The following is a 14892-nucleotide window of genomic DNA, read 5'->3' as shown; positions in this document are numbered from 1 at the left end:
CTCCCTTTGAAGTCTCCACTCCTTGTCCTGACTTATCACTATCTACTTGTGCTTTAACCTCCACATTCCTCTCTTCATTCACAGCTTCTAGAGCTGCAAATGTATTATGTCTTTCAGCACCCTCCTTACTAGCTAGACTTCTTCTTTTTGACTTCTCAGCTACTTGGAACTCTTGTATGTGCTCTAGAGGATTCACCCCTTGATAATTGTTGCCCTCCTTCTGCTGGCATAACCTGTACCTTCTGTCTCCATACTTTCCTCACCAGAGGTCTAGTACATTGGCTTGCCTCATGTCCCATCAGCTTACATGATTCACATTGAGTTAGTTTCCATTCATAATGAATGCAACTTTTTAGGAAATTCTTGCCCAGTTCTCACTTCTAACATTATTCGAGCATACATCAACTTATCTCTCCCACTCGTAGCTTAATCTAGCTTCAATAATCTACCTATGGGTTCCATAATTTTCTCCAGGCAAGATTCCCCCCAGTATTTGAAATCAAGCTTAAGGTGAACCCATATAGGCATAACACTTACATCCTCCTTACACATATCAACATCTGCAGCTCCTCCGAAAAAATCCTTCCATGACATGAATAAGAGGGTTCGCACCAATAACAAAGCAATATATGGCTGAGTTCCAATAGTCAATCTCCTTTTGAACATCATCCAATTCAATTTTCACAACATTTACATTCTCATTTCCAGAGGAAAATAAAATCAGAACAGGAGCAATGTTACCTTCAAAATGTCGAGTCTGATCCTGATTAATCTTCTCCCCAAATTTCTGAATGGTCTCCAGCCAATTAGAGAAGTTATTTCTCACCATTGTTTATTGTTGTAACGACTTCAACGATGAGTTAAGGGATAAAATTTCATCCTGACCTTCCTCCACAGATTCCTCATCAATCTCCAATTCATAAATACCCATAACTTCGTTGATTAATCGAACTTTTTTAGCGTGTGAATCAGTTGGTCCCTTCCCTTTTACAGTATTTAATTTTTTCTCAATTCAGAGTCTAGAGAGTCTTGATCAGTGATGGGGGATCTCATTTTCATTAGAGAACCTTCAAAGCTTTACTGAAGATATAGGGAGTCACTCATAAGCTTGGTTTAGCTTATCATCCTCAGACTAGTGATCAAGTTGAAGTCTCCAATCGTCAGATCAAGCGCATCTTGGAGAAGGTAGTCAACAGGTCAAGGAAGGATTGGTCCCAAAAATTGGATGACACTTTATGGGCTCTGCGAACTGCTTTTAAGACACCTCTAGGAACTACCCCATATCGATTGGTTTAATGCAAAGCTTGCCATTTACCAGTTGAAATGGAGTATCTCTCAGCTTGGGCAGTGAAAGAAATTAACCTGGATTTGGAGGCTGCAAGTGAGGCAACACTTCTTCAATTGAATGAGTTAGATGAGCTCGACTAGAAGCATATGAAAACCACAAACTTTACAAGGAGCAAACAAAGAGATTTCATGACAAGATGATTGTGAAGCGTGAGTTTCATGTTGGTGATAGAGTTCTGTTGTACAACTTTAGACTACGGCTCTTCCTTGGAAAGCTTAAGTCAAAATGGTCTAGACCTTTTGTTGTCACTGACGTGAAAGCACATGGAGCTATTGAAGTGGCTAATGCAGTTGGGACGAAGTTTAAAGTGAATGGGCAACGTCTGAAACTGTACCATGAGGGAGCTTTCATATCCCAAGTAGAGGTTGTGTACTTAGACCCCTTAAAAACAAAGGTACTACGGTCGTGCGGGACCATCTAAACCAGCGCTTTGCGGGAGCCAACCCGTCTTTTCATTTCTTCTTTGTTAGTTTATATTATTTCTTTTTTATTTTCATTTTTTTGTTATTGTTTTAGAGAGGTGAGGGAGAGTGTACTGATATTTGGCCGATTTTAGTGTGTGCAGGGGGTAAATCTCGTAACATGGGAAATTTTGACGGAAAAATAGCGAGAAATAAAACCGCCCGGTCAACCGGGGGCATAGCCGTTTCAAAGCAAAACGGGAAAATTTGTGGAGGACAAGGTAACGTAATTTTCTCCCGGTCAACCGGGCAAGGCCGCCCGACGGGGCGCACAAGCGAAATTTTAATTTTGATGCCTGGACAACCGGGGGGGAAAGTTGAGTAGATTTTAGAAACCGCCCAACCGGGCGGATTTCGCCTGATCGACCGGGCGGATTGTCTTGACTTGCGGAAACCCAGCAAAGCGGAGAAAATAAGAAAAAGTTTTCGCCCGGTCGATCAGGTGGGCCAGCCCGACCGGGCGGACACCCCAACAGATTACTTGAGCCTTTTTTTTCCGATCTCCTCTTCATTGTTTCTTTTCTTCTTCTCTCATATCCTCATCCTCTTCAAACCCTCCTTTTCTCTCTCCTCACTACCTCCATACCTACTCCTTTCTCCTACCTTTCTTCACTCACAAATTTCATCTCCTCCTTCAAATTTTCTTCACCCTCCTTCCTTTTCTTCATCTTTCTCACACAAATTCAGATTTTTCCCATCTTTTCTCCCTTTCACTTCACTTCACCCTCTCACATAACTTTCACCATGTCAAGGCCAAGCAAGAGGAGGCAAAGCACAAGAGGGGAATCAAGTAACCAAATTCCACCATATTCAACTTTTCATGAGGTAATATTTACATCTTTAGAGACAAAACAAAAGTTTTAAAAGTTGAAATTTTGGAATATAATCCCAACTCGTTTTGTTGATTCACAGTCTTTGCATACTTTGGGTATATTTGTTGATATTAAGAATTTATTTGACAACCTGGGATTATGAACTATGTTTGGCATGTTCCTTTGGACCTATAGGCATCTAACACTTGAATTCCTGAGTTCCCTAGAAGTAGGGAACAAAAATCAGGTTCTTCGTTTTTGCCTCATGAATGAGGATCGAGAACTCACCTTGGGTCAATTACTTGCTATTTTTGGCCTATCCATAACTGAGGACAATCGTCCCCCTCCCCACATTCGCATAAATACATTGTGGGCAGCATTTAAGGGAGAGGAGGAAGTGAACACCCAACACATATTCGCTGAGCATTTACATTTTCCTAGTCTTCGCTACTTGTAGTGATTTCTGGGATTCACACTTTTTGGGCGTGCCGAGCCCCACTAATGTCAAAAACAGGAGATTTTTCTGATGGGGAGTTATTTGTTCCCCGAGTTCGACTATTCTTTATGCCTTCCCTATTTATTTGTGTCCCAGCTAAAATAGACTACAACTAGTTTGCCTGTCACGTTTGATGATGGTAGTGTTATCGGTTACTGCTATCGCTGTTCATTTTGGCTATGTGCCCGACATTAACAATGCAGTAGCTGGCCCTGCAGAGATTGGCATCGATTATATGATCAATTCCAAGTGGATAACTGCCCAATCGGCCAATAAGTTTAGGTGGTACATTGCCAAGAAGGAGTCTATCCTTCTTCCCGACCGTGCCCAGACGCGCCTTGAACCTGGTGTAGGTTCGTACCTACTTCGCTTGCAGGGTCAGGAGCCCATTGCCAGATGACCTCTAAGGACCTACCATAGGCAGTCCGCTGGGGAAGCCTCTTCCTCCGCACCTGTAGACCCTATGATGACTGTCCTTACCCGTATTGAGCAGGGACAACAATCCCTTACCTCATAGATGGACCCCCTTGAGCTCGGTCAAGCCACTATTCAGACCCACCTGACCACCCTGGACACAGGGTTGACCACAGTGGAGTCCAACATGCATCACGCACTCTACCCCATCTATCATGACTACTACCACCAAGGGGCTAATTGCCCATGATACCACCCATCTCTCTTGGTATACGCCACATGTACCTGACCCCACTGGCCATGTTGGGGAGGGTACTTCTACCCATGTTGTTTTTGGTGCTGCAGGTACTTTTGGGAACGATTTTACTACCAATATGTCTGATGATGACGTGTGAGTCCTCTCTTTCCCTCTTGCTGCAATGAGGTCATTGTCGAGTTCAACTTGGGAGGAGATTTTCTGTAAGTACACCCCCCTCCCTTTTTATTGCTTTTTAGTATAGGTAGTTTAGTTAGTTTGCTTTTTACAGTTTAGTTTCATTGCTTTCAAAAAAACCAATATTGCTGAAAAAATACCAAAAATATGATTTGACTGGATTGATGTGATTGCTTCCCCGTGCCTCATGATGTTCTTTGAAAATATATTTGGGCTCTTTTTCTGGATAGCTGGGCACTTGAGATTGTGATGCTGGAATGTGAACTTTAAATGCCTTGACCTTAGGTGAGTTTTGACGTTGACTCGCTTATCGTGACTGCATGCTTGAATTGGTTAGACTGTGAGGATTCATTCTTGAAAATGGATCTATTTCAATATCCATTATGTTTCTTGTGTGTTAGTTCTTCATTAGCTGACCGATCTTTACTTTGACAACGTACTTATTGATATCTAATGACTTGTGGCAATTGTTATGATAGAGGCGTTCTTTTGTCTAATTCTCGAGCCTCGGAGTGATTTTTTTTTCTATATACTATTATCCTCCTTAGCCCCATTGAGCCTAATGACTATTTCATGTTACTAAACCTCATTACACGCCCATGGCCTTTATTCTGATATTATTCCCAAGCCTAGCTTTGGGGAGCATCTGTCTAAGTTAGTATCTGAAATAGTTTTTATGAGTTAATTTGGATGGAGATGATTGTATTTTGTAAGGCTCGAAGTTTGAGAAAAAGAAAAGAATAAGCAAAGTGAAATACATGTGATTGTTGGATCGAAAAGATGCAAAGAAAAAGAAAAGAAAGATTGAAAAAATGAACAAAAAGTTAAAAATTCTTTCCTTCACAATTGCTTGCAAAAAAAAAAAATTCATCACACTGTTTCAAGGATGGGTTTAATGAAAATGTTGTTGATTCATAGAGTTGGGACATTGTTATTGGCTATGTTTTGGTTGATGCTTCTAGTGACTTTTGCTCCCTCGTTCTTGGGTTTTTCCACCACATTTCCTATACATATTCCCTATCCTTACCTAAGCCCCATTACAACCATGGAAAAGTCCTCTTGAGCTTGTGCTTACATTGTTTATTGGATTGATGTGGAGTCAGTTTGCCAAGGTTAAAGAGTACGTTAGCTACTTGAGTCGACATGATTAGGATGAGTGGCATTATTACTTTCTAAACACATGAGACTGTGAGTGGGAAGGATTGTTATGGTTGGGATGGTTAGTGATCGGGCACATCTATTGTCTGCCACAAAAATGTTGAGAGGAGTGACACCCTAGTGAGTGCCTTTTCGAGATTTGCATGTCATATAAGGCAGCCGCATTTGATTGCTTATTTGGGCGATTGGTGGATAGAGTAATCTGAACAGTTGAACTTGAATTGTGCATGCTTGAATGATTTTTGAGCCTTATAAAAGATTTTGATCTCTGTTTTTATTTGTAAAGGGGGTGAAGCAATCATATTCATGTTCATGTCATGGTTTTGCTTAGGGACAAGCAAAAGGCTAGCTTGGGGGATTTTGATGTGTATTATTTATCAATTATTTACTCCAATCCCCTTAGTTTTAATAGTCGATTTAAGCTCTTTTGAGCTCGTTTATAATGCGATTTGATGCGTTTGGAGTGCTTTTCGTGTGTTGTATGCTTTGATGCACATCAATCCAGTCAAATCGTATTTTTGGTATTTTTCAGCAATATTTGATTTTTATTTTTTAAAAGCAATGAAACTAAACTACGAAAAGCAAACTAACTAAACTAACTACACTAAAAACAATAAAAAGGGAGGGGGTGTACTTACAGAAAATCTTCCCCAAGCTGAACTCGACAATGACTTCATTGCAGCAAGAGGGAAAGAGAGGTCTCACACGTCATCATCAGACATATAGGCAGTAAAACCGTCCCCAGAAGTACCTGCAGCACCAAAAACAACATGGCCAAAAGTACCCTCCCCAACATGATCAGTGGGGTCAGGTACATGTGGTGTATACCAAGAGGGATGAGTGGCATCATGGGCAATGAAACCAACTACTAAATTGACCAAGACAAGTATAGAAGTCAATAAGGACTTTATCAAGGTTGTGATGGGGCTAGGTATGGGTGAGGATATCAACTTGAGAATGTGTGGTGCAAAAAAGGTAAAGCCGAGTACACACTAGGGGAATTAAAAAGACTCCCCCAAGCTAATCCTAACACCATTCAATTTGAAATCTCAAACATAACCACTTTTTTTTTCTTTCTCTCACTTTCATTTTCAACTTTTGAACGTATTTTTTAGTTTGCTTAGCAATTTTCTCTTTCTCTTTCTTTTCTTTCAATAAGAATCCAAATAAACCAATAAGAGCTTTCTTTCTTTTCTGTTCTTTCTTTCACAATTTTCTTCATCTTTTGCAACTATACAAACACATTAACTCACTTTCAACTAAAGACTTAGTACCAAAACAACTCAAATCAACACAAACTAGACATGTACTCCACTTTGAGGAAAGTTCGTCATGACTTATTATGAGGATTAAGCAAAAATAGGATAAAAAGGCTCATATGGGTTGAGAAGTGGGTAACTATGCTAGTATAAAAGGCTTTTTGGCTTTTGAACTCCTGATTCTATCGAAATGAAAATCCCTAAATCATTCTTCCATTTAGTTCAATGATATGCAATCTAGGGAGCTAAAATGGAAGTCACAAGTTAGGCAATCAATATTGAGGATTATAATTGAGTCTTACGAGGTTCATGGCCCTCATTTCGGGTTCATCTCACAAGGGACAAGGCAATTCAATCAACCAACTCACCAAATTTGAAAAAAAAACCCTAACAAAAGTTATCATTTTCAAAGATCACCTAAAGTCACAACAAGGCTTCCAAAACCATCAATTCAAGCGCAAGGAAGGTCTTCCAATCAAGTTATGAACACTCTTAGCAACATATCATGCATGCAACCAAACTAATTTAAATGAAAAAGTTAAGAAACAAACAAGTAAGAAAAGAAAAGGGTCTCATATTACCTCCCCAAAAGTGCTCTTTTAGGATCATTAGCTAGAACTTACCACTGAATATTTAAACAAAGATCTTTGTCATAAGCATTAGCACATATTTCACAATGGATCAAATAGGTAAGATATAAACAAAGAGCATACACACATTTCAATGCTTCTATATGCTTACCAAGAGATAAGTGCCGACTGAAATTTTCGAGAGAATCCTGGGAAGTGTGAAAAAAAAATATCAAAATTCAAAAAAAATAAAATAATGAGTTCTCCTTTAGTTGGTCTGTGCAAAATTTAAGCTCGATCCAGTCCTGGATGACTTTCATTTGAGTCTTGCCAAGGTTTAAGGAGGCCAAAGGCTCTTCCAATGGTGAAACTTTGAGGAGAGGGAATAAGATGAGGAAGGAATATACTAAGTTGAGTTTCCTTGAAAAGGGCATATGAAGGGGACGAGTAGAAACAAAAGTCTCATCAACTACTTCTTCAACATCATTAGACTCTACAATGTAAGCTTTCTCAACAAATGATTCCTCTACTATGGGGTTCTCATCTAAATCCCAATCATCATCTTCATTAGTTATAGTCATGCAAGTATGATTTTGATTATTAATGATTGGACTCAGTGTTTCAATTGATCGTTTGTTAGATTCACAATGTTTTCCATCGTAGAATCACACCTCTTTAACACGTTAAGAAACTCATTTCTTTGAGTGAATTAAGAGTTTCAGAATAACATGTAGTTCATAGCTAGAAACATCTTTTAAATTTGAGAAAGTGGTAATTCCATGGTCCCACTCATAAGTGTCTTTGGATAGTCACCCAATGAAAATTCATGCTTCATTAAAAGATCAAAATTCACCATTAAATATAGACTCCACCACTTCTCTTCTATGCATATTCAAACCCTCATACATCACCTAACACATCTCCCAAAGCTCATGTCTTTACTTAGTTAGAAGAGTGTTCTGAAATCTCTGATAATAATTCCAAAATGATTCGTCCTCATATTGAGGAAAAAAGAAGCTTGCCATTTTTTTCGGAATTCTCTTAGAGAAATATAAAATAAATTATATTACGAATTTCTAGACTCAAATAAACAGCACTTACCACATAAAATAAAATAAAATAAACCAATTAATAAAGAGAGGTGAAAAAGAAAACAATTAAACAATTTCAAACTTAAGAAAACTTCAATTAATAACACAATTTCCCTATCAACGACACCATATTAATCAGAGGTCTTTAGTGCGTCATTAAGGTACCAAAAATCATTTTTCAAACAACATTTATAACACCTAACAAGAAATTACTAAAAACATAGTAAAGGCAAGTCAAGGGTCATTCCACAAGGAAATTGGGATTAATCAAAGTCTAACAAATCTAACTTACCTAATTTAAAGATTTTTGGGAATTTTGAATGATTTTGCAACAACTAATAACTAACTATTATCAACGAACTAGCAAATAAATACGAGACAAAAATATCAAGACACTTAATGACTAACGATTTTTGGAGTTAGCTATTAACTCTGTTAGTCTTATTCCTAATTAAACCCTATTAGTCCTAATTAACCTAACTAAACCCTAACTTCTAACCCTACCCTAACCCTAACCCCTAACTTCAAACACTAACTCTAACTCACTACCACCCAACCACCACTCCTGCAGCCATAACAGCTCCCCCTCCCCCACCGCAGCCCCCTCCCACCCCACCCCCCCGACAGCACGGTCCTGCTAGAGGTGAGGGAGTGGGGGGTTGAGGGATGGTGGAGGGTGGGGGGTGAGGTGGTGGAATGGTGGTTACAGTTAGGTTTAGGGTTTAAGGTTTATGGTTAGGACTAGGGGTTAGAGTTAGAGGTAGTTGTGAGGATTAGGGGTTAATTGGGGTTTAAAATAGAAAATTAGAGTTATTGACTAGCGGAGTTAACCTTCGTTAGTCATTAAGGGAATTTGGTGTATTATCATAAAATTGGGGGGTATCAGGTGTATTTTCTAGAGTGCGAGGGTACCGCGTGAAATTCCTAAAAATTTAGGGGTACTTGGTGAAAAAACCGTTTAAGTGATAAGCAGACCTGCTTCATGCTACTAGTTACTATGAAGACCAAGATAATTAAGGAAGGTGTTAAGTTCTTGTATGTTTGCAGTCCTGAGTTCTAATAGTTTGGAACAATTGAAGCTACTATTTTGAAGCTTCATAAAAACATACATGAAGACTAAGAGTTAAGAGTTTTAATGTTTAGAATTTATGTAGTTAAGTGTTTAAGAGTCTTAGTAATGTTTGGGACATAAGAATACATGCGTGAATTGGAATAAATCTCTAAGTATTTTGTGAAAAAACAAACGTTGTAGTAAGTAAAAGAACTTTTGGTAAATAAATAAAAAGGATAAGCTTTTAGTTAAAATATTTTCATAAAATATTATGATCCTATATTTTCTTTTTGATCAAGAAAAACTAAAAAACATCCCTAAAAACTCTCTACTATTTGTGATGTACACCTTCACCTTAGAGACCACGTTTGATTAACACATGAAGCCGATTAGTTCCTTCAATTAAGGGAGCTACTGGATACTGGTATTAGTGGATAAAATTCAGACGCGATCACGTGATTAGCTGGCTATTAATAGAGATTTGTTTATTCAGTTTTACGGACGACAATCAGATCAAAAACTTCTATGTAATTTCAAAAGTTAGCAAAGTATGTTCTAAAGTTACTAAATTGTCTTAATTCTTATAATATACAAGAGTGTCATTTTAGTTTTTACATATATCTACTTGGGGTAAAAGGAATTAGCAAATATATAAGGCTTAGATTTAAGACATTTTGTTGAGAGAGTAAACATAGTTTTGGGACTCAAGTTCGTAGAGCAACTTGGAGTAGAGCTTAGGTATAGGTTTTTGGGATTTGGAGACATACGTACTATATATTTTTCCGGTTCCACGACTCCTGCCTTTTCCTTTCTCTTTGCGATTACACAGTTTTGACTTATTTTAATGTTTTTTATTCTTAAAACCCAATTTTTTTTTATAAAAAAAGGGTCCATGGCACATAAATTCCTATATAGATCCGCCCTTGACTGTTCATTAACTCAAGTTTGACTTGACCTATCCTAAACATGTAGATATGTTAAATCCAACAAGACCCCGTCCAAATCCCAACTCAACTTTAATCAATCCAAATTTTGAACCCAGTGACTCAGTTAGTAGTGACTTGACACCTCACTCTCTTGCGTACAAAAGTTGAACAATGAACCGTGGGGGGTGGTTACACCAAAAAAAATGAACCGTGGGGTTGCAATACGAATATACTATTAGGGCTGTTCAGAGTGCGGTCTGGACCGCACCAAACCGCAACCCAAACCGTTTTTTCGCGGTTTGGGTTGGTTTGCGGTTTCAATATTGCGGTTTGGGTTATGATTTCAAGCAAACCGCGGTTTGCGGTTTGGGTTGGGTTTTAATTTTTGTAAACCGAAACCGCACCATAAACCGCAATCTTATATGATATTTTTTTTTAAAAAAAATTATCTATATTGATTTTTTTTAAATACACTTGACAAGGTGGCATGCAACTAAAAAAACAAAGTTAAAGGTAAATAACTTGGACACTTTTGATAAATTATTATTTATGTTTAATTATGAAGTCAACTTTCTATTTATTTGGATTCTTTATATTTATTAATAATTTTTTTTTACTCTTAGATTAAAAAAATTAATGTTGTTGAGGAAAAAATGGTTAAACCGCAAACCAAACCGCACCAAACCATTTTGCGCGGTTCGGTTTGGGCAAAAGTGCGGCGCGGTTTGGGTTGGGAAAATGTCAAACCGTATATTTGCGGTTTGGGTTGGGTTACATCTCAAACCGCACCAACCCAAACCGCACCAACCCAAACCGCTAACACTATCCTTGTGAACTGTGAACTGTGTAAGTGTGAAGTGTGTAAAAAGTGTACACACACCCCGCTCTTCTCGACGTCGTTTTCCCCGCCGATTCAATTTTTGAATTTCTGTACGACAATATATCTCCAATAATTTCTTTGCAACCAAAACAGCCTTCCAAACATATCTGAAGTTAAGTTTCAGTATCAATTGTTCTTGCTTCTCTCTAATTTTAGTTGAAGAAAACCCAGTACAGTAAACCCCAGAAACCTGTACTACTCTATAATTAATCAATGGCGAAACCCGAATCGTCTTTTCCCCTCGACTCTTCGGTGAGATTTCTCCTCCAATTTTGCGCAATATGACCGGTATTACTACGTTAGTGGGAAACCCTATTTTTTTTTACTTAATTTGATTTTCATTTTTGTCGGATTGTTTTGTAGAAGAATGAGAATTTGGCTCCAACTCAGTCCAAACTCACGGTATATTCATCTTCTTTTTGCATTTCAATCTCATTTCTGGAAAAATTTGACAAATGTTATGTTCATTTCCTGATACTTGAATTTTTTGACATTTTTGCCCTTTCTCTCATTTGTGATTTTGGTACTGTTTTCCGGAAGTTAGGAATTGAATGAATCGAGAACAGAGTTGTTGAGTAGGATACAGAGTTTGAAACAGGTGAATTTTCTCGATAAGCAGCTTTTCAGGGATATATGTTGTTGTAATTTTCTTGGTTTAACTTGATTGCGCCTTCCCCTTGTTCAACTTTTGTATAGGATTTGCAAAATTGGAGGTCCAAGTTAGATACTCAAGTTCAGAGCCATCGGAATGTAAGCTTCGATCTCTATTTGTATTTCCGTTGTTCTTCCCTACCCCAATAAAATTTGTTGGTTCGTTTAGTTGCGATTGAGTAAGAATGAGACGTTATGGACGTGTGAACTACTCTGAGTTTTGTTAGGATATCTAGGATTTCTGATGTGAAGATTTGTCACAAACATGTGTTTCATTTTCAAATCCATTCCTCATGAAGCATTATCTAGGTGAATTGCTGAACTACTGACTAATTGTGTTTATAGTGCTAGAAAGCTTAAAAGTGCGATTGAGTTCCTTTACCAAGAATTCTCGAAAGCGATGTCTAATCTGCAGCTATCATTTTTTGAACCACTGTTATCAGCTTCATACATTTCCAAGTCTCTATGTCCATTTATTTGCTAAAAATGCTTAGCTTTCCATTGATTGATTAGTAGGTAGAACACTATAGAGTTATCTAAGTCAATAGAGTCTAATATTTGGTTGCCATTGACCATCATCCTAATCACTGAACAAACATCTTAATAGCAAGAGCACCGAAAGTTAGGGGATGACAGAATAAATTGTAAACGGCGAACAACTCATCTTATGACGACGGAAGTTAAGGGTTTTTAAACAATTGGTAAGCATGGTCAGAATAATCTGATGGTTGAGGCGGATTAGAGCTTTTTCAAAACATGTATCATCTAACATCTGCACTTGTTGGATTCACCTACTTTATTCTGGTCTTAGCCATGTCCTATGAATGTAGGCTGTTTCTTGAAAGCAGTTGTGATATGGTAAGGCCTCTTCTTTCTAAGTGGCTTTCTCAAGCTTTTTAGTTCAAGACAAAATAATCTTGATGAATTTTTCTTAAATCTATACTAATATATTGAAAGGCGTGCATAAAAAACTAGGAACGGTGCCACGTGGCACTCTCCTTAAGAAGTTTTAGTTCATGTAATCCATGTACAATAAAAAAATTAGAAATTGCATAGTATAGGTTTTGATCCCATGACCTCAAGTTCATGTACTAAAGTTTTAACCACTAGACCAAGTTATATTTAGTGTTATCATATCAAAGTACAATATTAATAAATGAAATTTTTTCTTAAGACTACACACAAGATTGGGCGAATTAAGAGTACTGCAATAGTAGTTTTCTCTAAATATGCAACGTGATTTGGTAAATATAAATAAATTAATGAAGAAGGAAGAGATAGCAAAATAAGGTATATACCCACTATAGAAGGGTTTGCAATTCATGATTGATTTAAAGCATCCTCTTCTATCTCTAAATCTATTATGTATTTTCCGCCTTCACTTTCTTTCTCCCCACTCTTGATTATTATGTTTATCCCTATCTGTGGGAGAAGATCCTAATATCCCTTTACAACACATTGAACTTGAGCTACATTTTTGTGGATAATATCCAACTTAGGCTAGTTGCTATCACTTGGTGTCGCAACATATTTGGTCCTTTTGTTAATATTTTCACTATATTTTTTTTTCAGAATTCCCTAAGGGGAACTTTATGAGTTTAAAAGTCATGAACCCGTCTATCGATCAAGTAAAATCATGGGTCATAAACCTGTTTTCTTCATAATAACATTTTTACATCTCATTAGGATCACGAATTATTTGTTTAATGCAATGAAGGGTCCGTTGTAAATTTAGACAAAATGATTCAATCGTATCACTTAGTATCAATGTCTTTATACAGTTAGTTAATGTTTCTTCCTTCCTGCAGTATTTTACGCAATCCCTTAAAACTGTAGTGCAAGTCAAAATGCAAAACTCTTCTATCGAGTGAGAACTTGGTCTTGGTGGCCTAGAAAGATGCCACCACTGTCTTTCGAATTCTGTATTTAACTCCTAGCTAGAACTTACATTCAAAGAGAGCCATGAGACAGAACTTTTATATTCTGTAGCTCTGGAATCTTTTATTTGAAAGCAAAATATAAGGTACAAAATGGTGCTTTTGCTTAGTCAGTATTTACTAGCATTGGCATGTCAATTTTGAGTTGTTATCTTAGTGAAAGCAAAATGAAATAAATTTCTGTCTGTCATTAGTTCAGTTTGGCATTCACATGTGCCGACGTACATTTTGACCACTGATATAATTAATAAAAAGTTGATGTTATGAAATTTTACATTGAGACAAATCTAATAACATTTTACAGATTCGCTAATAAACATGGTCAAAGTGGATAGGTAAATTTTGAAAAGTCAAAGTGAAACAATTAATTACTAAATGGGTATTTCTTGTAGGGCTACAGTAGTAAAGCTCCAAATTTCAAACACACACATGATGTACTTCAATTTTTTTCACCCTCATTGTGTTTTCTTCAGGGTTACATGACCTATCTGCTAATGTATCGAAATTTGATTCAGTTTTGTGTCTGAAAGTAATTTTTTTTATGTGCAACTCCATTATTACTCCTTTGATGAACTGTTTTTGAGCCATGTTTTCAGGAGCTGGTAGAGCTCAGGAAATCTCTGGATGTTGAAGTGGGTCAACTTCGATCAGTGAGTGTCTCCTGATTTTTTAAAGCTTCCTTCAATTACCCATTCATGCTAAGATTTTATTCCACACGCATCTAGGAATTTCAAGGCCTGAGAACAACTCTGCAGCAGCAACAGGAGGATGTGACTGCTAGTTTGAGAAACCTGGGGGTAAGCATCCTTTGACTTTTTTAGATTATCAAAGATATTACTTAATGCTTTCACTAAATCCCTTGTAAGGACAGGTTTGGCGGGTAAAACTAGAGGTTAAAATTGCTTGAGGTTATGACCCCATGTTGTGGATGTTTCGCAGCTGCAGGATCCTCCAAACGATGCTGGAACAGTTACACACAAGGTCAATAATGAAAACTATGATGCTGAAGCTATCGAATCCGGACATCCAAATGACAAAACTAATGCAGAAGAGTCTACAGGAAAAGGAGACGGCTCGGAAGCTGCTCTTTCTTCTGCAACCGAGATGGGTGGAGTTGACATTAACCAGTAAATTGACTTATGCTCGTGCATGTGGTTGTATTTATTAATAGCATGAGCTCCATGTTCTTTCATAGTGTAAGTTGTATATGAAGTTGGTAGATCACTAGATCTATTAGCCTCATGGTGGAGTTTTCAGGTAGTACTGTAATATTATCCTTTAATACAACAAATTCACTACCATACTTATTCTATGCTGTTGCAAGGAAACATATAAGACCTAACAGGGTAACTCTTGACCAATCCTTTGGGATTGGCTTGATCCAATGCCCGGTTCTTTTTTACATA

The 14892-nt window shown here is 37.5% G+C and overlaps 1 protein-coding gene across 2 annotated transcripts; it reads left to right on the top strand.

Moving 5' to 3' along the window:
• Positions 1 to 10855: 10855 nt before the first annotated feature.
• LOC104883867 (hypothetical protein) lies at positions 10856 to 14892 on the top strand. 2 transcript variants are annotated; one of them, XM_048641437.2, is made up of 7 exons: positions 10856 to 11150; positions 11265 to 11300; positions 11443 to 11496; positions 11595 to 11648; positions 14083 to 14136; positions 14212 to 14283; positions 14426 to 14892. In XM_048641437.2, the coding sequence occupies exons 1-7, from the start codon at positions 11112 to 11114 to the stop codon at positions 14615 to 14617; spliced, it is 501 nt and encodes a 166-aa protein (XP_048497394.1). In that variant the 5' UTR covers positions 10856 to 11111; the 3' UTR covers positions 14618 to 14892. The 2 variants fall into 2 exon arrangements, with proteins under 2 accessions (XP_048497394.1, XP_010666734.1); XM_010668432.4 differs by having other exon boundaries at positions 10858 to 11150; positions 11262 to 11300.

The sequence above is a fragment of the Beta vulgaris genome, chromosome 3 (genome assembly GCF_026745355.1).
Source record: "Beta vulgaris subsp. vulgaris cultivar EL10 chromosome 3, EL10.2, whole genome shotgun sequence".
Lineage (NCBI taxonomy): Eukaryota > Viridiplantae > Streptophyta > Magnoliopsida > Caryophyllales > Amaranthaceae > Beta > Beta vulgaris.
The sequence above is the reverse complement of the archived record's forward strand: the minus strand, read 5'-3'. Positions and strand labels throughout refer to the sequence as shown.

Excerpts from the sequence above, each read along its gene's own strand:
- LOC104883867 (XM_010668432.4), top strand. The coding sequence starts at position 11,112 with ATGGCGAAACCCGAATCGTCTTTTCCCCTCGACTCTTCG. Across the intron at positions 11,301-11,442 it reads CAACTCAGTCCAAACTCACG|GAATTGAATGAATCGAGAAC; the intron begins GTATATTCATCT and ends TCCGGAAGTTAG. Across the intron at positions 14,284-14,425 it reads CTAGTTTGAGAAACCTGGGG|CTGCAGGATCCTCCAAACGA; the intron begins GTAAGCATCCTT and ends GATGTTTCGCAG.